At 32.6% G+C, this 13,181-nt stretch overlaps 1 protein-coding gene across 1 annotated transcript; it reads left to right on the plus strand.

Annotated features, from left to right (window-relative positions):
* The first annotated feature begins 1,786 nt into the window (after positions 1–1,786).
* On the plus strand, positions 1,787–12,072 carry LOC148609075 (uncharacterized). The gene is made up of 8 exons (XM_088542356.1): positions 1,787–1,923; positions 3,958–4,015; positions 5,549–5,817; positions 6,514–6,718; positions 7,087–7,310; positions 9,034–9,238; positions 10,975–11,148; positions 11,360–12,072. The coding sequence occupies exons 1-8, from the start codon at positions 1,918–1,920 to the stop codon at positions 11,650–11,652; spliced, it is 1,434 nt and encodes a 477-aa protein (XP_088398482.1). The 5' UTR covers positions 1,787–1,917; the 3' UTR covers positions 11,653–12,072.
* The last annotated feature ends 1,109 nt before the right edge of the window (positions 12,073–13,181 follow it).

Genomic DNA, 13,181 nt, shown 5'->3' on the forward strand with positions numbered 1-13,181 from the left:
TATTTGGTTATTTGATGTTCTTTGTTGTGTGTGTTTGCTTTCCACATCTGGTCTTTGATATATAATTTAGACTATTCATATGCAAATCAACAAACAAATATTCATAAAAGTTCACGGTGTAGATTTTTTGTTTAATGTTTTAATGATTGTACAGTAAGGCATTGAAATATATTTAAAATAATTAATCATTTTGGCTAAAATGATATTAATATTCAAACAGGTCACCAAATATCAAATTATGATGACTTATAATGATGAAAGAGAATTGCCGGGCACAGCTTGAGTCAACTATCTTTGCAAATTAAGTGTCACACAAATATTCATACTTCTACAAGAAGGGACATAGTTAAGTGCTGTATAGAGTTGTACAAATCAACAAAATAAAAACAAAAAGCTTGAGGTCTAATAAGGAATTATAAAAAGTATATATATTTTAACTCTAAAAGGTTAAGGAGTTATTAAACTGGACTACTTATTGGTTAGCTATACTGTCTCATGTCATGACAGAGATTATTATTTATATTTCAATTTCAATATTTTATCTAAAGGAATCTTGGTTTGCTATATAAGGCATCATTTCAAACATTTTCCCACCTTATAAATATAAAATCCTTAATGTACCCACTTGAAACATTTAACCAATACTTTAAAAGAGTAGAGTTACTGGGGGCTGGTAACTCTGACCTTGTTCTGGAATTTTAACCCTTTCTTGGAGTTATTTCCCTTTAACATTAGTATCACTTTGAAGCTGTATATTACATGTAGGAGTCATTCAAACGATTTAGTGACTAAATTCCTTTCAATTTGGATTTCCTCCCTTACACCAGGTCTACTTGTACTACCTTAAGTGCAAAGATAGTCGCAAGTTCTGATGTCAAAACATTTCGATTTATCACGACGTCACAACTTACGATTAATTTTACTCTTAAGAGTTTTTTTTTGTGTGAAAAAGTCTGCTGAATACAATGACATGGCAAAAACATGAAAGCTGGAAAGAGACCACGGGGATACCTTGACTATAAAAAAAATGGGGCGGTTTATCTATAAATTTCCATTAATTCCTACCCAAAATTATTCAGACCATGTCATTCAAAGAAGACGAAAAAATAAAAAAAACATCCTAATTTTTTAATGATTTTAATTTGCCAAACAAATTTTCTGAAAGTATCCCCCTGTCCACCAGAAGTATGTGTAACCCGAATTATCAGGAAAATATGAACATGTATACCCGAAACGCCCTCTTCTAGGACAGAAACCTGACCCGAATTTGCCGCATGTCCCGTATCTTAGCATTTTCAAGTAATCCCCACCCGGAAATAAGTCCACATACAAAATGAAAATAACGTAGTTCAATGCTATTAGTTTAATACAGAAACAAATAGAAAAGAAAAAATGATTCACATAATCATTAATGTAGAATATCTTATAATTAAACTTTGTGAAGACTTACACAAATGCGCTACACACAAAGAAAGAACGTATATATTTTTGCAATAACAGAGTTTCATTTGTAGATAGAGCTTTCCTTACGAAGGTTAGTTGATTAAATATACGAATTATTTAGGATTGAATAATTGTGGATCATACTAAATGAAACTTCACATAGAAGAAACGAACTATACATCATACACAATATAACCCATAGATTCACAAGTCTTATATTGTACATGAATGTTTACACCGTGATTAGATGTAAGAGCAATATTGATTCCAGAAAGCGATTTGATTACATTGTAGCTGAGTTCATTGTATTTTATATATTTCAGGATTAATCAATAGGCATCGATTGTGTACACAACATCATGTGTGTTTCTTAATCAGATTTTCAGTGCGTCCACCTAGTAATTATTACACTTAAAATAACTACAGACTGTTGATTATCTATAGACTACATTATGCAAGATGTGATCACAGAAAATGAAGGTAAATGTACAGCTTTTTATATGTATCATAATGGTAACCTTGTAATGCTTACCGTGTATTGTAAGAGACTTAACAACAAATAAGCTACACGAATGAATAGTATGAAATATTAAGAGAATCTTATTATATTATTCAATGATATAAAAGATCTAAGTATAAACGGTATCAACAAGATTGTTTTGGAATGGAAAATATAAAAATATTACTGGATTAGCAACTAATTCGCTAGTTGTCTTCCTATATATTCTTCAGAATGATTTATAACGCATTTACCCCTGCATTGAATAAATTAGGGACGTACCGTGCACTACAAATACTCATAAATTGTAGCACGATTTTCAAGTACCATAATATAGTCTGTTATCAGTTTTATGTATTTTAAGGAAAAATATATAATCATTTTTCAAAATAATTCAATTTTCAACTGCATGTTTGGTTTATAGAGCACACAAACTCTGATAAATATTTTCATAATTTTATCTCAACAGACCTTAGAAATTTCATTTAGGCTAAATGCAATCTTAATTTTAAATATTTAAACATAATTTTGTCTGTTTGAATGTTGGAACAGCTATTTGAATATTTGATGTAAATATAAACAGGCTACCTAATAAAACTAGGATACTTCAAGTAATTTGAGTATTTATAGGTGTCAATACAGCATTAGAAAGGATGTTTTGTAATGTTCAATTGACATTTTTAGATATTCAAATGAGTTGATGTCACATAATTTAGTTATTGACATGAATATTCAAATAGCTCTTACAATACAAAGCATAAAAAATAATAGAAGTATATAAAATGGAAATTACATCAAGCATTATAGGAAAAGTTGTTGTTTATTGCGATAAAATTTTGAAAATATTTCCCAGAGTTCGTTTGTACAATAGAAATGGATCTGCAGTAGAAAAAAATAAGATATTTTGAAAAGTGAATTTACAAGCATTGTCTTCGAGGATTTATAAAACTCAAACGGACCATAACTTAAAAATCAATTTGTCGCCAAAAAATCAACTGAAGCACTTTTGTAATTTTTTTAACCCACTGAAGCAAAAATCCTTAATTTTTGTCTGTGATTCTTCAACCTTCTTTTTCCTGCAGAAATAAGTAAAATTACATTGACAGATATCATTAGACAGCCAAAGGTCTCAGTTTCGATTTTCACAGAAAGATTGTTCGATAAAAATGCAAAAATGGGATTTTCAAATTATGAAAACTGATTTATTCAACGGGTCATAGTTTTCCTTTCCTCGTTTGTCTACCACGGACTTGACTTTTTATGAGCAACTCGGCGGGTGTTTCTAGAAAAGCAGAGGACGCTTACCCTACCGGTGCACTTGGTCCATGCTACCATTTTTAGTGGAGTCCGAGTTGCTCATTTGCTTTTGTTACTTTGTATGTATGATTTTAGTTACTTTATGTTCTTTGTTGTATATGTCTGTTTTCCATGTCGGGTCTTTGTCCCTGGATTGCATTCTTTTGATTACCGCAATAACCTTGGTTCCCGTGATTACTCTTCCATAAATAGTCCTGAGGATTAGATTCTACAATTCATTATACACGATTTTGCATCATTGTATAGATAAACAAATTGACTAGATCATAAAACAATAAAAAGATTTTCATTTAAAATTTTTTGTTGAAAACTAGAAATATAGCCCATACCCCTAGAAAACAGGAATCAGTATAAATAAGACGTTTTTTCTAATTAGAATAACAATGTGTTAAATATATCTTCAAAATTATCATAATTAAGGTCTAATATTAATTTCATGTAACAAAAGTGTTTATCTGATGCAATGATAGCTTATGAATCCTCAGGTTTCTGTCGTTTATGTATTGTATTCAGATAAATTGGAAAATGATTTATCTCGCTCAGATAAATACACACGACGTTGATTACGTGGGCGCATAGATCATGGTCCATTGAAGACGAATGGGCAGTTCGTTTATCACAGTAACAGAAATTCTTCACCATTCCCATCATTGTACAATAATGTAGACAATTGTTTATATTATCGTTTTTAATTACAGACCAATATCAATCTGATGTTTATGCTTGCCATTGGTGTTTCTGCAAAGTCTACTGAAGGTTTGTTAATATATGCACAGTGTGGCACTGTATAAGTTAAAGGAAAACAATATGATTATACTTCGCTTAACTAGTCGGTATAATTTAATCAAGTGACATATTTTAGTGTTTCAATAACATTTAACAGTCGTAAGGACATACTAACATACAAGTTTAATTCCAAAATTTCGACCTATACACATTTCATTATATTGCTATAGTCATAAAGGTTAAAATAAACAAATTGTACTTTTTAACATATTAATAATGCCTCAAATTTTCTTTAATATGCGTTTTATGGATGTAATACTGTATATCTTAAATGTGCTGTGTCTGGTATCCTTTGGTGTTTTCCTTCAAAAATTAAAGTTTCAGTCCATATAAAATTCAGACCCCGCCTAAGTCGATTCATGTTGAGAAACCTATCAAACAAACAAAAGCTTTTTTGTCTACATGTGCTATTTTTGTATAACGATAGTTCTTTCTATATTCAACTCTGTATTTTTTTCAGAAAATTATACATTCGTCTCCAAATAAAATCAACCAAATCAAACAAATTCAAGAGCAATTAACTCTTGCAGAACGCCAATTTCATACACAAGCTCTATATTTTTATCTAGAAAATGATACAAGCATGTGACAAAGTAAGACTTGTTATATAGTCTTGAATTTTTTCGGATTTAGGAATAAAAGTGAGTTTTAACATGCATGAATCACATCCTGCCTGATTTTAAGGAAGACTGCTACTTATCAATTGTGTACCATCTATATTGCTTAGTGTTTAATAATTCAGTAATATATTCAGACATCAAAAACTGTCATGCCAATTATAGGAATTTATGGAATATACATTTTACAATCTATAATGGCCCCCTGCAGGTCCGGGTGTTAAAAGAATAGGCCTGCAGCAGCACTAAGCTTGTCGTAAAAGGCGACTAAATAGTGCTCAGAAACCTAGCCGGGGGCTAGGCGCTCTGCCCACAGAGCAACTGGGATGTGTGCCCCAGGATGTGGAATGGGGTACCCCTGGCGTGTTACATGCTGGGGTTGTCAGGCTATAATACGGAAAACCTGACCGCAAACCATAGTGGTGCACCGTGTTGGGAAAGATGCCACGTTCCTCGCACGTTAAAGAACCCTGCTGTGGTATTCGATAGGAGTAGAAACCTTTGCGCTCCGCTACAGGAGGCTAAATTGCCCGACCTTACCCATCCCCCTTTTTCCAGTGGCAATCAAAATTTGTCGACCCTATTATTCTTGTGACCCATCCCTTTTTTTATTTCATGTTCATTTTATCATCCATTTCATTTTCATTGTCTGAATATAGCTGAAATATTGCTGCTCGGACGTTAAACCCCAAACAAACAAACAAACAAACAAACAATCTATAATGTTTGAAGACCGTTGAAGTTTTCATTTATTCAATCAACCACACGCATAAGCTTATGATACTTACGTTTTTATATTTCAAGTACGTTTAATTTACGTTGCTGATTTATGATGAAAAAGTAAATGCATATTAGAACAAACAAGTGATAGACAAGTTTGATTTAGTTTTACAGTACTTTCCGAAAAGCTGCAATAAAAGTGTTACGCACTTATCCAGTAAACAAACATTTCGAGTTGTTTTATCAACAAATACGTCGGAAGAAAATGGTAGAATTGAAAGATGTTTACTTCAGTTTGTACTTGAAAAAGATAAATACTATGTCCATGGGAAAAAGAATGATATGGTTGTAAAACTGGAAGATGATAACCTGAACTCTAATGATATGGACATAGATATACTGAGTGGTCCACCAAGTGAAAATGAACCTTTAACGGTAAGAAAATTTTAAAAGAAATACAAAAACGAAAGAAAGATGAAATAGATGTTCAGTATAAGATAATAAAACATGAAGTTATTCCAAAAATTGGTCATGTAATAAAGAAGGTTTTACAAACAAATTAGAAAAATAACAGATAACCTTTTCCTGGTGAGTGATATTTGGAATTCTCTTTATGATGGAAGTAAAGGATTTTCACACCTTGGTACTTCTTGATGTGTTACGGTTGTCCTGTGCTTATATGCAATGTTGTAGAAACCTGGATAACTTATAGTTGTGACTCTGAGATAAAGTCATACTTTAACAGTTACGAGCAATTTGTTGAAAAATAAGACCATGTATTTTTTTTACATTATCGGGTAATCGGTAGCAATAAGTTTAAATGAATTGTGCTACGCAGTCAAAAGTGCCGGACATGAAAATCAAATTACGGTTTGCAAACTGTGGTTATCATACGAATCGATCAAAGTATGATAAGTGTATGCTTCAGTTTAGTCATGATTATCGCAAGGTTGTATATTAATCACATGTTTCAAGGCAAAAACGAACATATGAAAATCATATAAAATCATATGTAAATAATAAATTGATTATCATATAATCATCATATGATTATGATATGTGGCACATTTGCCTATATATAATGTCATATGTTTAATTTGTTTTATATTACCAAATATATGGAAATTTCAGACCCTTAACAGTGGGGTGCATTCATCATGGAGAGGACGGATACCTCTGAACAAATTGTTTCTACAATACAGATTAAAGGATACTAATGGATCAATATTTGACACTGTGGTCGAAAAAAATCTCTCAGTGTCTCTATGGTACAAGAAATGCCAGTATTGCTATAGAGAAAACACTGGCTTCAACTACTCAGGAAAGAAGAACTCCTGTAAGTTATAATTTTGTCTAACATATAGAATTCTTTATATAATATCAAAATGTAATATATGCTTTAAATGGTATGAATTAGTAAATCAATAATAAAAGCAAAACTGACCAAACAAATATGACGTCTATGACCACATGTAGTTACGTGAATTAAATGATCATTTTACATGAATTCGTAAGTTTGTGAATAGTATATACTGAATGCATGAAGGAGAGTCAAACGCATCTAAACGAATATTTAGTTGTAAGTATGTAGCAGTATATCCAACCAAACACTTAATTGACGACAAGGTAATATTGGAATTTAATCACTCATTAACATCATTTCTAGTCGGTCTCTACATTAGAGGATATTGTTTTTTTTTTCAGTTGAATCATTTTGCTCGGAAACCGTTTGTATCGGCAATGAAATTAGGAGATTCAACAATGAATGGAGCCTCGGATGTACCAAGTGTCGATCCATAGAATTTGAAGTTAAGGAGTCTGTACAGTTCTGTGTTCAAACCTATCGCCCATTGTACATGCTCGAACCTGATTCTAAATATACATATAACTGTCATGTTTCTGTTGATATTGATAATCATAGAGTAATGGTAAGAACAATGCACACATGAATAAATTATTTGTTTACGTGACACCCAGGGTTTGATATGAGATATCGATGGCCGAAATGCACTGGGGAAACTAAGTTTTTCTAAACGAATCAATGTAGTATCTTTTATATAAATGGAACCAAGAGTATAACATGATGTTTTCTTTGTTAGTATAAAGAAAGTTACTTTTAAATATTTAGGCAAAATGGGAAATATAAAAAACAAATGCATCGCCTATTGCAAATCGCATATTCAGATCCAATCATTCAATTAGGTTATATATGAGTGACAAAACACCAAATGAACGATTTTGACACACTTAGTCTAACATAAAAGTTTGCCTCATTTGGTTTATAATATAAGACAAGAACGTACTTTGTCCGATTCGTTAGGATTTGGATGTATGCCTTATTGTAACTGCACGGGTCACTGTCCCAAGGAGTAATATACTTAGAGTATTGATAAGGCGTGTTTTACAGATTTAACATATCATCTTAATTATATCATATAATTCAATATACTTCAAGTGTGTTCCGAGCAGGGATGTGATATATGGCATGTGATATAGAGTGTCATGACACGGCGTGGGATATAGTTTAAGGGTTGTGACATAGTTATCCAGTATAGGGTACACAAAATAGGGCTTAAACACTTACTCATTATACCGATTTAAAACGAAAACGATATAATTGAAAATCAACAAATAAGAGCAGAAATATACGTTGGGATTCAACTTTATTTCGTGGGTAGAACAAATCAACAACAAAAAAATGACCATGGAAAATTCTCTCCAAATATATAATTCAATTTGATATGAAACATAATTCTGAAATAAAATACACCAATACATATCTTTCGGCAGAGGGCATGTAATATATAATAATGGGAGTGTCAAGCTGTCATTGAGCCATTTGTCATTTAGGTAGCAGATTACAAGCATAATTAACAAAGGGAAAACAATGGTCACCGATTCTTCAATTATTCCGACTAACGGATTTCTGGATGTCAAGGTGTTTGCATATTCAAAACATCGTTTTTCATTAAATGTAACAGTGTTGTAGTCGATGTCATTGTATTAGTAAAACTTTTGATTTGCATGAAAACGTAAGGAAACGTAAATATTTGAGCTCACATGTTGAAAAAACCAACATGGCATTACTTAATTGATAAAATGCTATCAAAAAACGTGAAAAACAGCAATACAGATGACATTTTCCAATCTACCTTGGAGTAGGAACTGTACAGTTTATACTGTCGAGTAAGGCGAATTGGAGAGCTTGAATCAAAAGTGCATTAACTCGCAAACCCACGAAAATTTGACCCCACAAAATCAGTCAAAAAGACAAAACAACGATATTTTATGCCAACAAATATAAATCATTATACAGTATTTTCATACCTTTATTGTAGAGTCCACTTAGGCCTATTCGTATGTCCATCTACTCTAAAAGCTTTTAAATCGACCACGGGCTTCCATTAATTTTTAACCATACGAAAACTAAAAGTGATTACGATTAAGAGATATCAGATACTTGATATACCAACTTTGACCTTAACCTATATGTTCCATGATTTTCCAGCAGACTAATGCGAAGATTTTTACACAACATCATGAAAAACAAAGCTGAAAAAAATCAAAAAAAATCAAAAGACTCATAAAAAACAGACACATAAAAAGCAGATGATACTCTTCCCGAACTCATATTGATTCCTTTTTTTTCAGACACTAAATGATGCGATATCAAAATATTACTGTATTCCGTGGGAAGTAGTTGGACGAAAAGTAAAATTCATTTTTGGCGTTAATGATAGTTGGTTGTGTGAAGATGCATCCGTTACTAGGAGATGTTCGGTTTGGATTAAGACGAATGCGACACAACGGTATTCATATGTTTGCCCACCACGAATTACAACCACAACTACCCGAGGTAAAGACTGTGTTAGTATAGATGAGAACTCCCAAGATTTTTTACACAAATTTATATTTATATTTCTTTGTTATAGCAGATCAATTATCCAATCTTGTATTTATTTTACAACTATATCCCAATGAAAACTTGCTATCTCAGTGGTATTATTGTAGCGTGTTTGCGTTGAAATTGGAAGAATGTGGATCCGGAATCAGAATGTTTCTGATGGGGCATGCTTGTCTGCTGGCGGCTGTTGGATTTAAGAGTAAGCAAAATAATTTTCGGCTTGTTGGTTTATAACAGTGTCAGTGCTATTTATCAAACATTTTTGTCCGAAAATAAAAATAAACTCTGTTATAAGACGTTAAACGACAATACTTAATTAGTTTCTTTCTTATAAATCCAAATGCAAACAAATCGATGGAAATCATTATTTGATATATTAACATTTTACCTAGTTTACAGTGCTTTTATTTCATCTATTTAATCAGACAAAATTGTGCTGCCCTACTGATACAAATCATTCATAACTATTGTGCATAACAGAGTTGGAAAGCCTGGTGCTATAGGTAATGTTTTGTTACAACATGATACTAAAGATTGCATTTAACTCCATATTATGTACAAATAAGAGTTTTTTTCCAGTGTGATGGGCATGTTTTCTTAAAGACGGTGGGTAATCATATGGACACAAATTGTGCTCTACCACTTGTGATCCATTCCCTCACTCCTACTGACTGGCCTCATACATGATCTGACTAAGAAAAGGGAATATTGTTTGGCCAGATAGCTGTATTGATAACGTATTGTTTAACATGTATACTATTCTTGCGTCGAGGATTATCTACATCGCATCTACCTCAAAGAAATTGAGATTATGAACACTGCTGACAAAATGAAGTCATACTCTTATCTTTACTTACAGAGATCGATGGAAATGGAAAACACGTAACCAAAATATACGACTTACGCGATGACTTCACAATTCATATTGTCAATTTTGCTGTCATCTGTGAGAACCTTCCTTTCAGACATGTGTATGGATTTATAATATCAAATTTCATTTTTTATATCAGAGCTTGCCATAATTACGCGGATGTTTTGTACAGTAAATGGTTTCTTACCACTTCAAAAGTTTATGGACGTCAATATAACTCGCAATCGTAATTGTGCATTCATATGCACCATAGATTCCAATTTGTTCACTGTGTAATAGTTTTCCTTTTCTCTTCCTTCTATCCCGAATGTAACATTTTATGAGCAATTCGGTTCGTGTTTTTAGAAAACAATGGACGCTTACTCAACTAACGTATGCACATCAAGTCCATGCTCCCTGGTTTTAGGGGAATCCGTGTAGCTTATTTACTTCTGTTTCTTTGTACGTGATATTTTGTTTTTATTTTGTTTTTGTTTTTTTCTTTTTTCATGTTCTTCGTTGTACTTGTCTGTTTTCACTATCTAGTCTTTACCCTGACTGAGATAATATTCGTTTTATCTTCGTTCCCTGGATTACTCTTTCATTAAATGATATCAAAGCATAGCGGAAGCAAAGCATACAAAATAACGTTTCAGTTTCAAGATATATAGATATAAAGAAATTTATATTGACATTTAGTAGATAATGGTATTTTATACCTGTTGTTTGTTTGTATGTGTTTTGTTTTGTTTTAATTTTGTTTTTGTTTATTTATTGGTTTTGTGTTTGTTTGTTTGGTCTCATTGTGTAAAAAATAACATTTTATTTATCGTCCCAGATTGGAGAGACAATTGGTCTTCATGGTCTTCATGGTCCGGCAGCAACGATTATGACTATGAGGACCCGGAAACAGATATGACCACGGTTTACATGATAGCCGGTATAGGATGTACATTAACCTGTATTTGTGGAAGTGTCTGTAAACTAGTGTCAGTTGGTAAACGATCTAATAGTAGGTGTTCAAAAGTAGGCGTATCATTCTAAATTATTACGAACAAAGTTTACATTTGTTTTCATATTTAGTATAATTTTCAGTTTTAAAAGTAGCTACCATTCTATGTATGAAACATGTCTGTAACTCAGTACGTAGATATAATGTTGATTTTATTACAGTGTAATTTCCTAATTTGAACACTAAATTTTACGATCCATCTGCTTTTTAGGAGATAGAAATAATTTTCAACAGAGTGAGACATACAGATTACGAACACTACGTGGAGAGACAAGATCACAATCAGCCGAGCCTCTGCAAGTCTCAGACGAACGTACAAATATACCGTCGACCACGTCAACATGGCGGAACCATGAAAATCCACGGTTAACATTAACTCTATCAATGACAGATGAAGCAGAGACAGGGGCCGTATCACAAGAAGGAAATACTTCAAGAATTCTTTCTGACCCCCCACCATCATATGACGAAGTATGCAAAAATCATCATAATTATATTAAGTAACAATAGATAAGAGAAGCATTCTAGGAGCAACGAAAAAAATTGTTTTCAAGATCCGAATATCAGAAAGAGACTGGCTAATATATCCTTTTGATATGCAATGATCGCATTAATAATAGAAGCATGAATGACCGACTTATGTTCCGATATACACAAGAGATTTTATGAGTAAATGATGATACGAAAAGCACATTACTGTGTAACTATGAGTAAATCATATTTTCTTACAGGAAAGTGTAAGATTTACCGACATCATTCTGTGGATTTCAACGAATAATCTGTTAAAATAAGAAAAAATAAGCACGTTTTGCACCTGCGTTATTTATTGTCTTTATTTCGAAGGTGTATTTTCAAATATAGGATGTTACAATTTGACACCGATATCAACATTTCAAAATAAAAAAATTGTCTCTATTGAAGAAATACGTTATTAAATTGATTGTAGAATATGATTCTACATACACTCAACCAGTGAGATATTGTTTTAACGAGTAATCAAACGAACCAAGGTTATTGCGGTAATCAAAAGAATGTAATCCAGGGACAAAACCCGACATGGAAAACAGACATACACAACAAAGAACATAAAGTTATTAAAATCATACATACAAAGTAACAAAAGCAAGTGAGCAACTAAAGTGACTCCACTAAAAACTGGGAGCATGGACCAGGTGCACCGGTAGGATAAGCGTCCTCTGCTTTTCTAGAAACACCTGCTGAGTTGCTCATAAAAAGTCAAGTCCTGGGTAGACAAACGAGGAAAGGAAAACTATGACCTGTTGAATAAATCAGATTTCATGGTGCAGATGGATACACCATAACGATCCACAAGTTCATGATGACGACCATAAAACTTCTGTAGTGATGACTTCAATCTTGTAGCAACATAACCCTGTTCCAGTAGCCTATTTGTTAGAGTTCTAGTGTGATACAAAAAAAAACGTTGTTTTGGCAAGCTCTGGCATCACGTATGAGTTGTGATATGAACACTCCATACGCAGGTGCTGAAGGGATGTTGCCACAGATGAAAGAAAAGTTGACAATTCTGAAAGTCATCACGTTTGTCGTAAAGTTTTCGTAAAGTGTGAGGTTGAAATGATAAAAATATTTTTTTTAATTACTCCATATCGCATGTTGCTATCGTACCCCAATTCACTCTTCCATATACAATAATATAACTTTTTTTTACGCATTTTTGTCATCAACTACATATAATGTATCACAGAAAGTTGGTATTTGGCAAAACGCTTTTTATAGTTTGAAACAAACATGCAGCGTCCGTTTCAAGAAAACAGATTTTACACACGATGGGTAACAATCACACAACAACCAATCATAAAGTTGAATTCCTAATACATGTATCACTTATTTTTACCACATTGGGATATAGCGTAATGGCTGTCACAGCAGATTAGCCCTGCCTCAAACTAGTAAAAGGTCAGTTTACAATGTAATACCACGCATGCGTAAAATATTAGAGGGAATCCACTCCTCAAATTCGTCACATAACAATACAACCTGTAAATGTAAGT

This window comes from Perna viridis, chromosome 8 (genome assembly GCF_037379345.1).
Source record: "Perna viridis isolate PV_CMFRI_1.1 ecotype Kerala chromosome 8, ASM3737934v1, whole genome shotgun sequence".
Classification (NCBI taxonomy): Eukaryota; Metazoa; Mollusca; class Bivalvia; order Mytilida; family Mytilidae; genus Perna; species Perna viridis.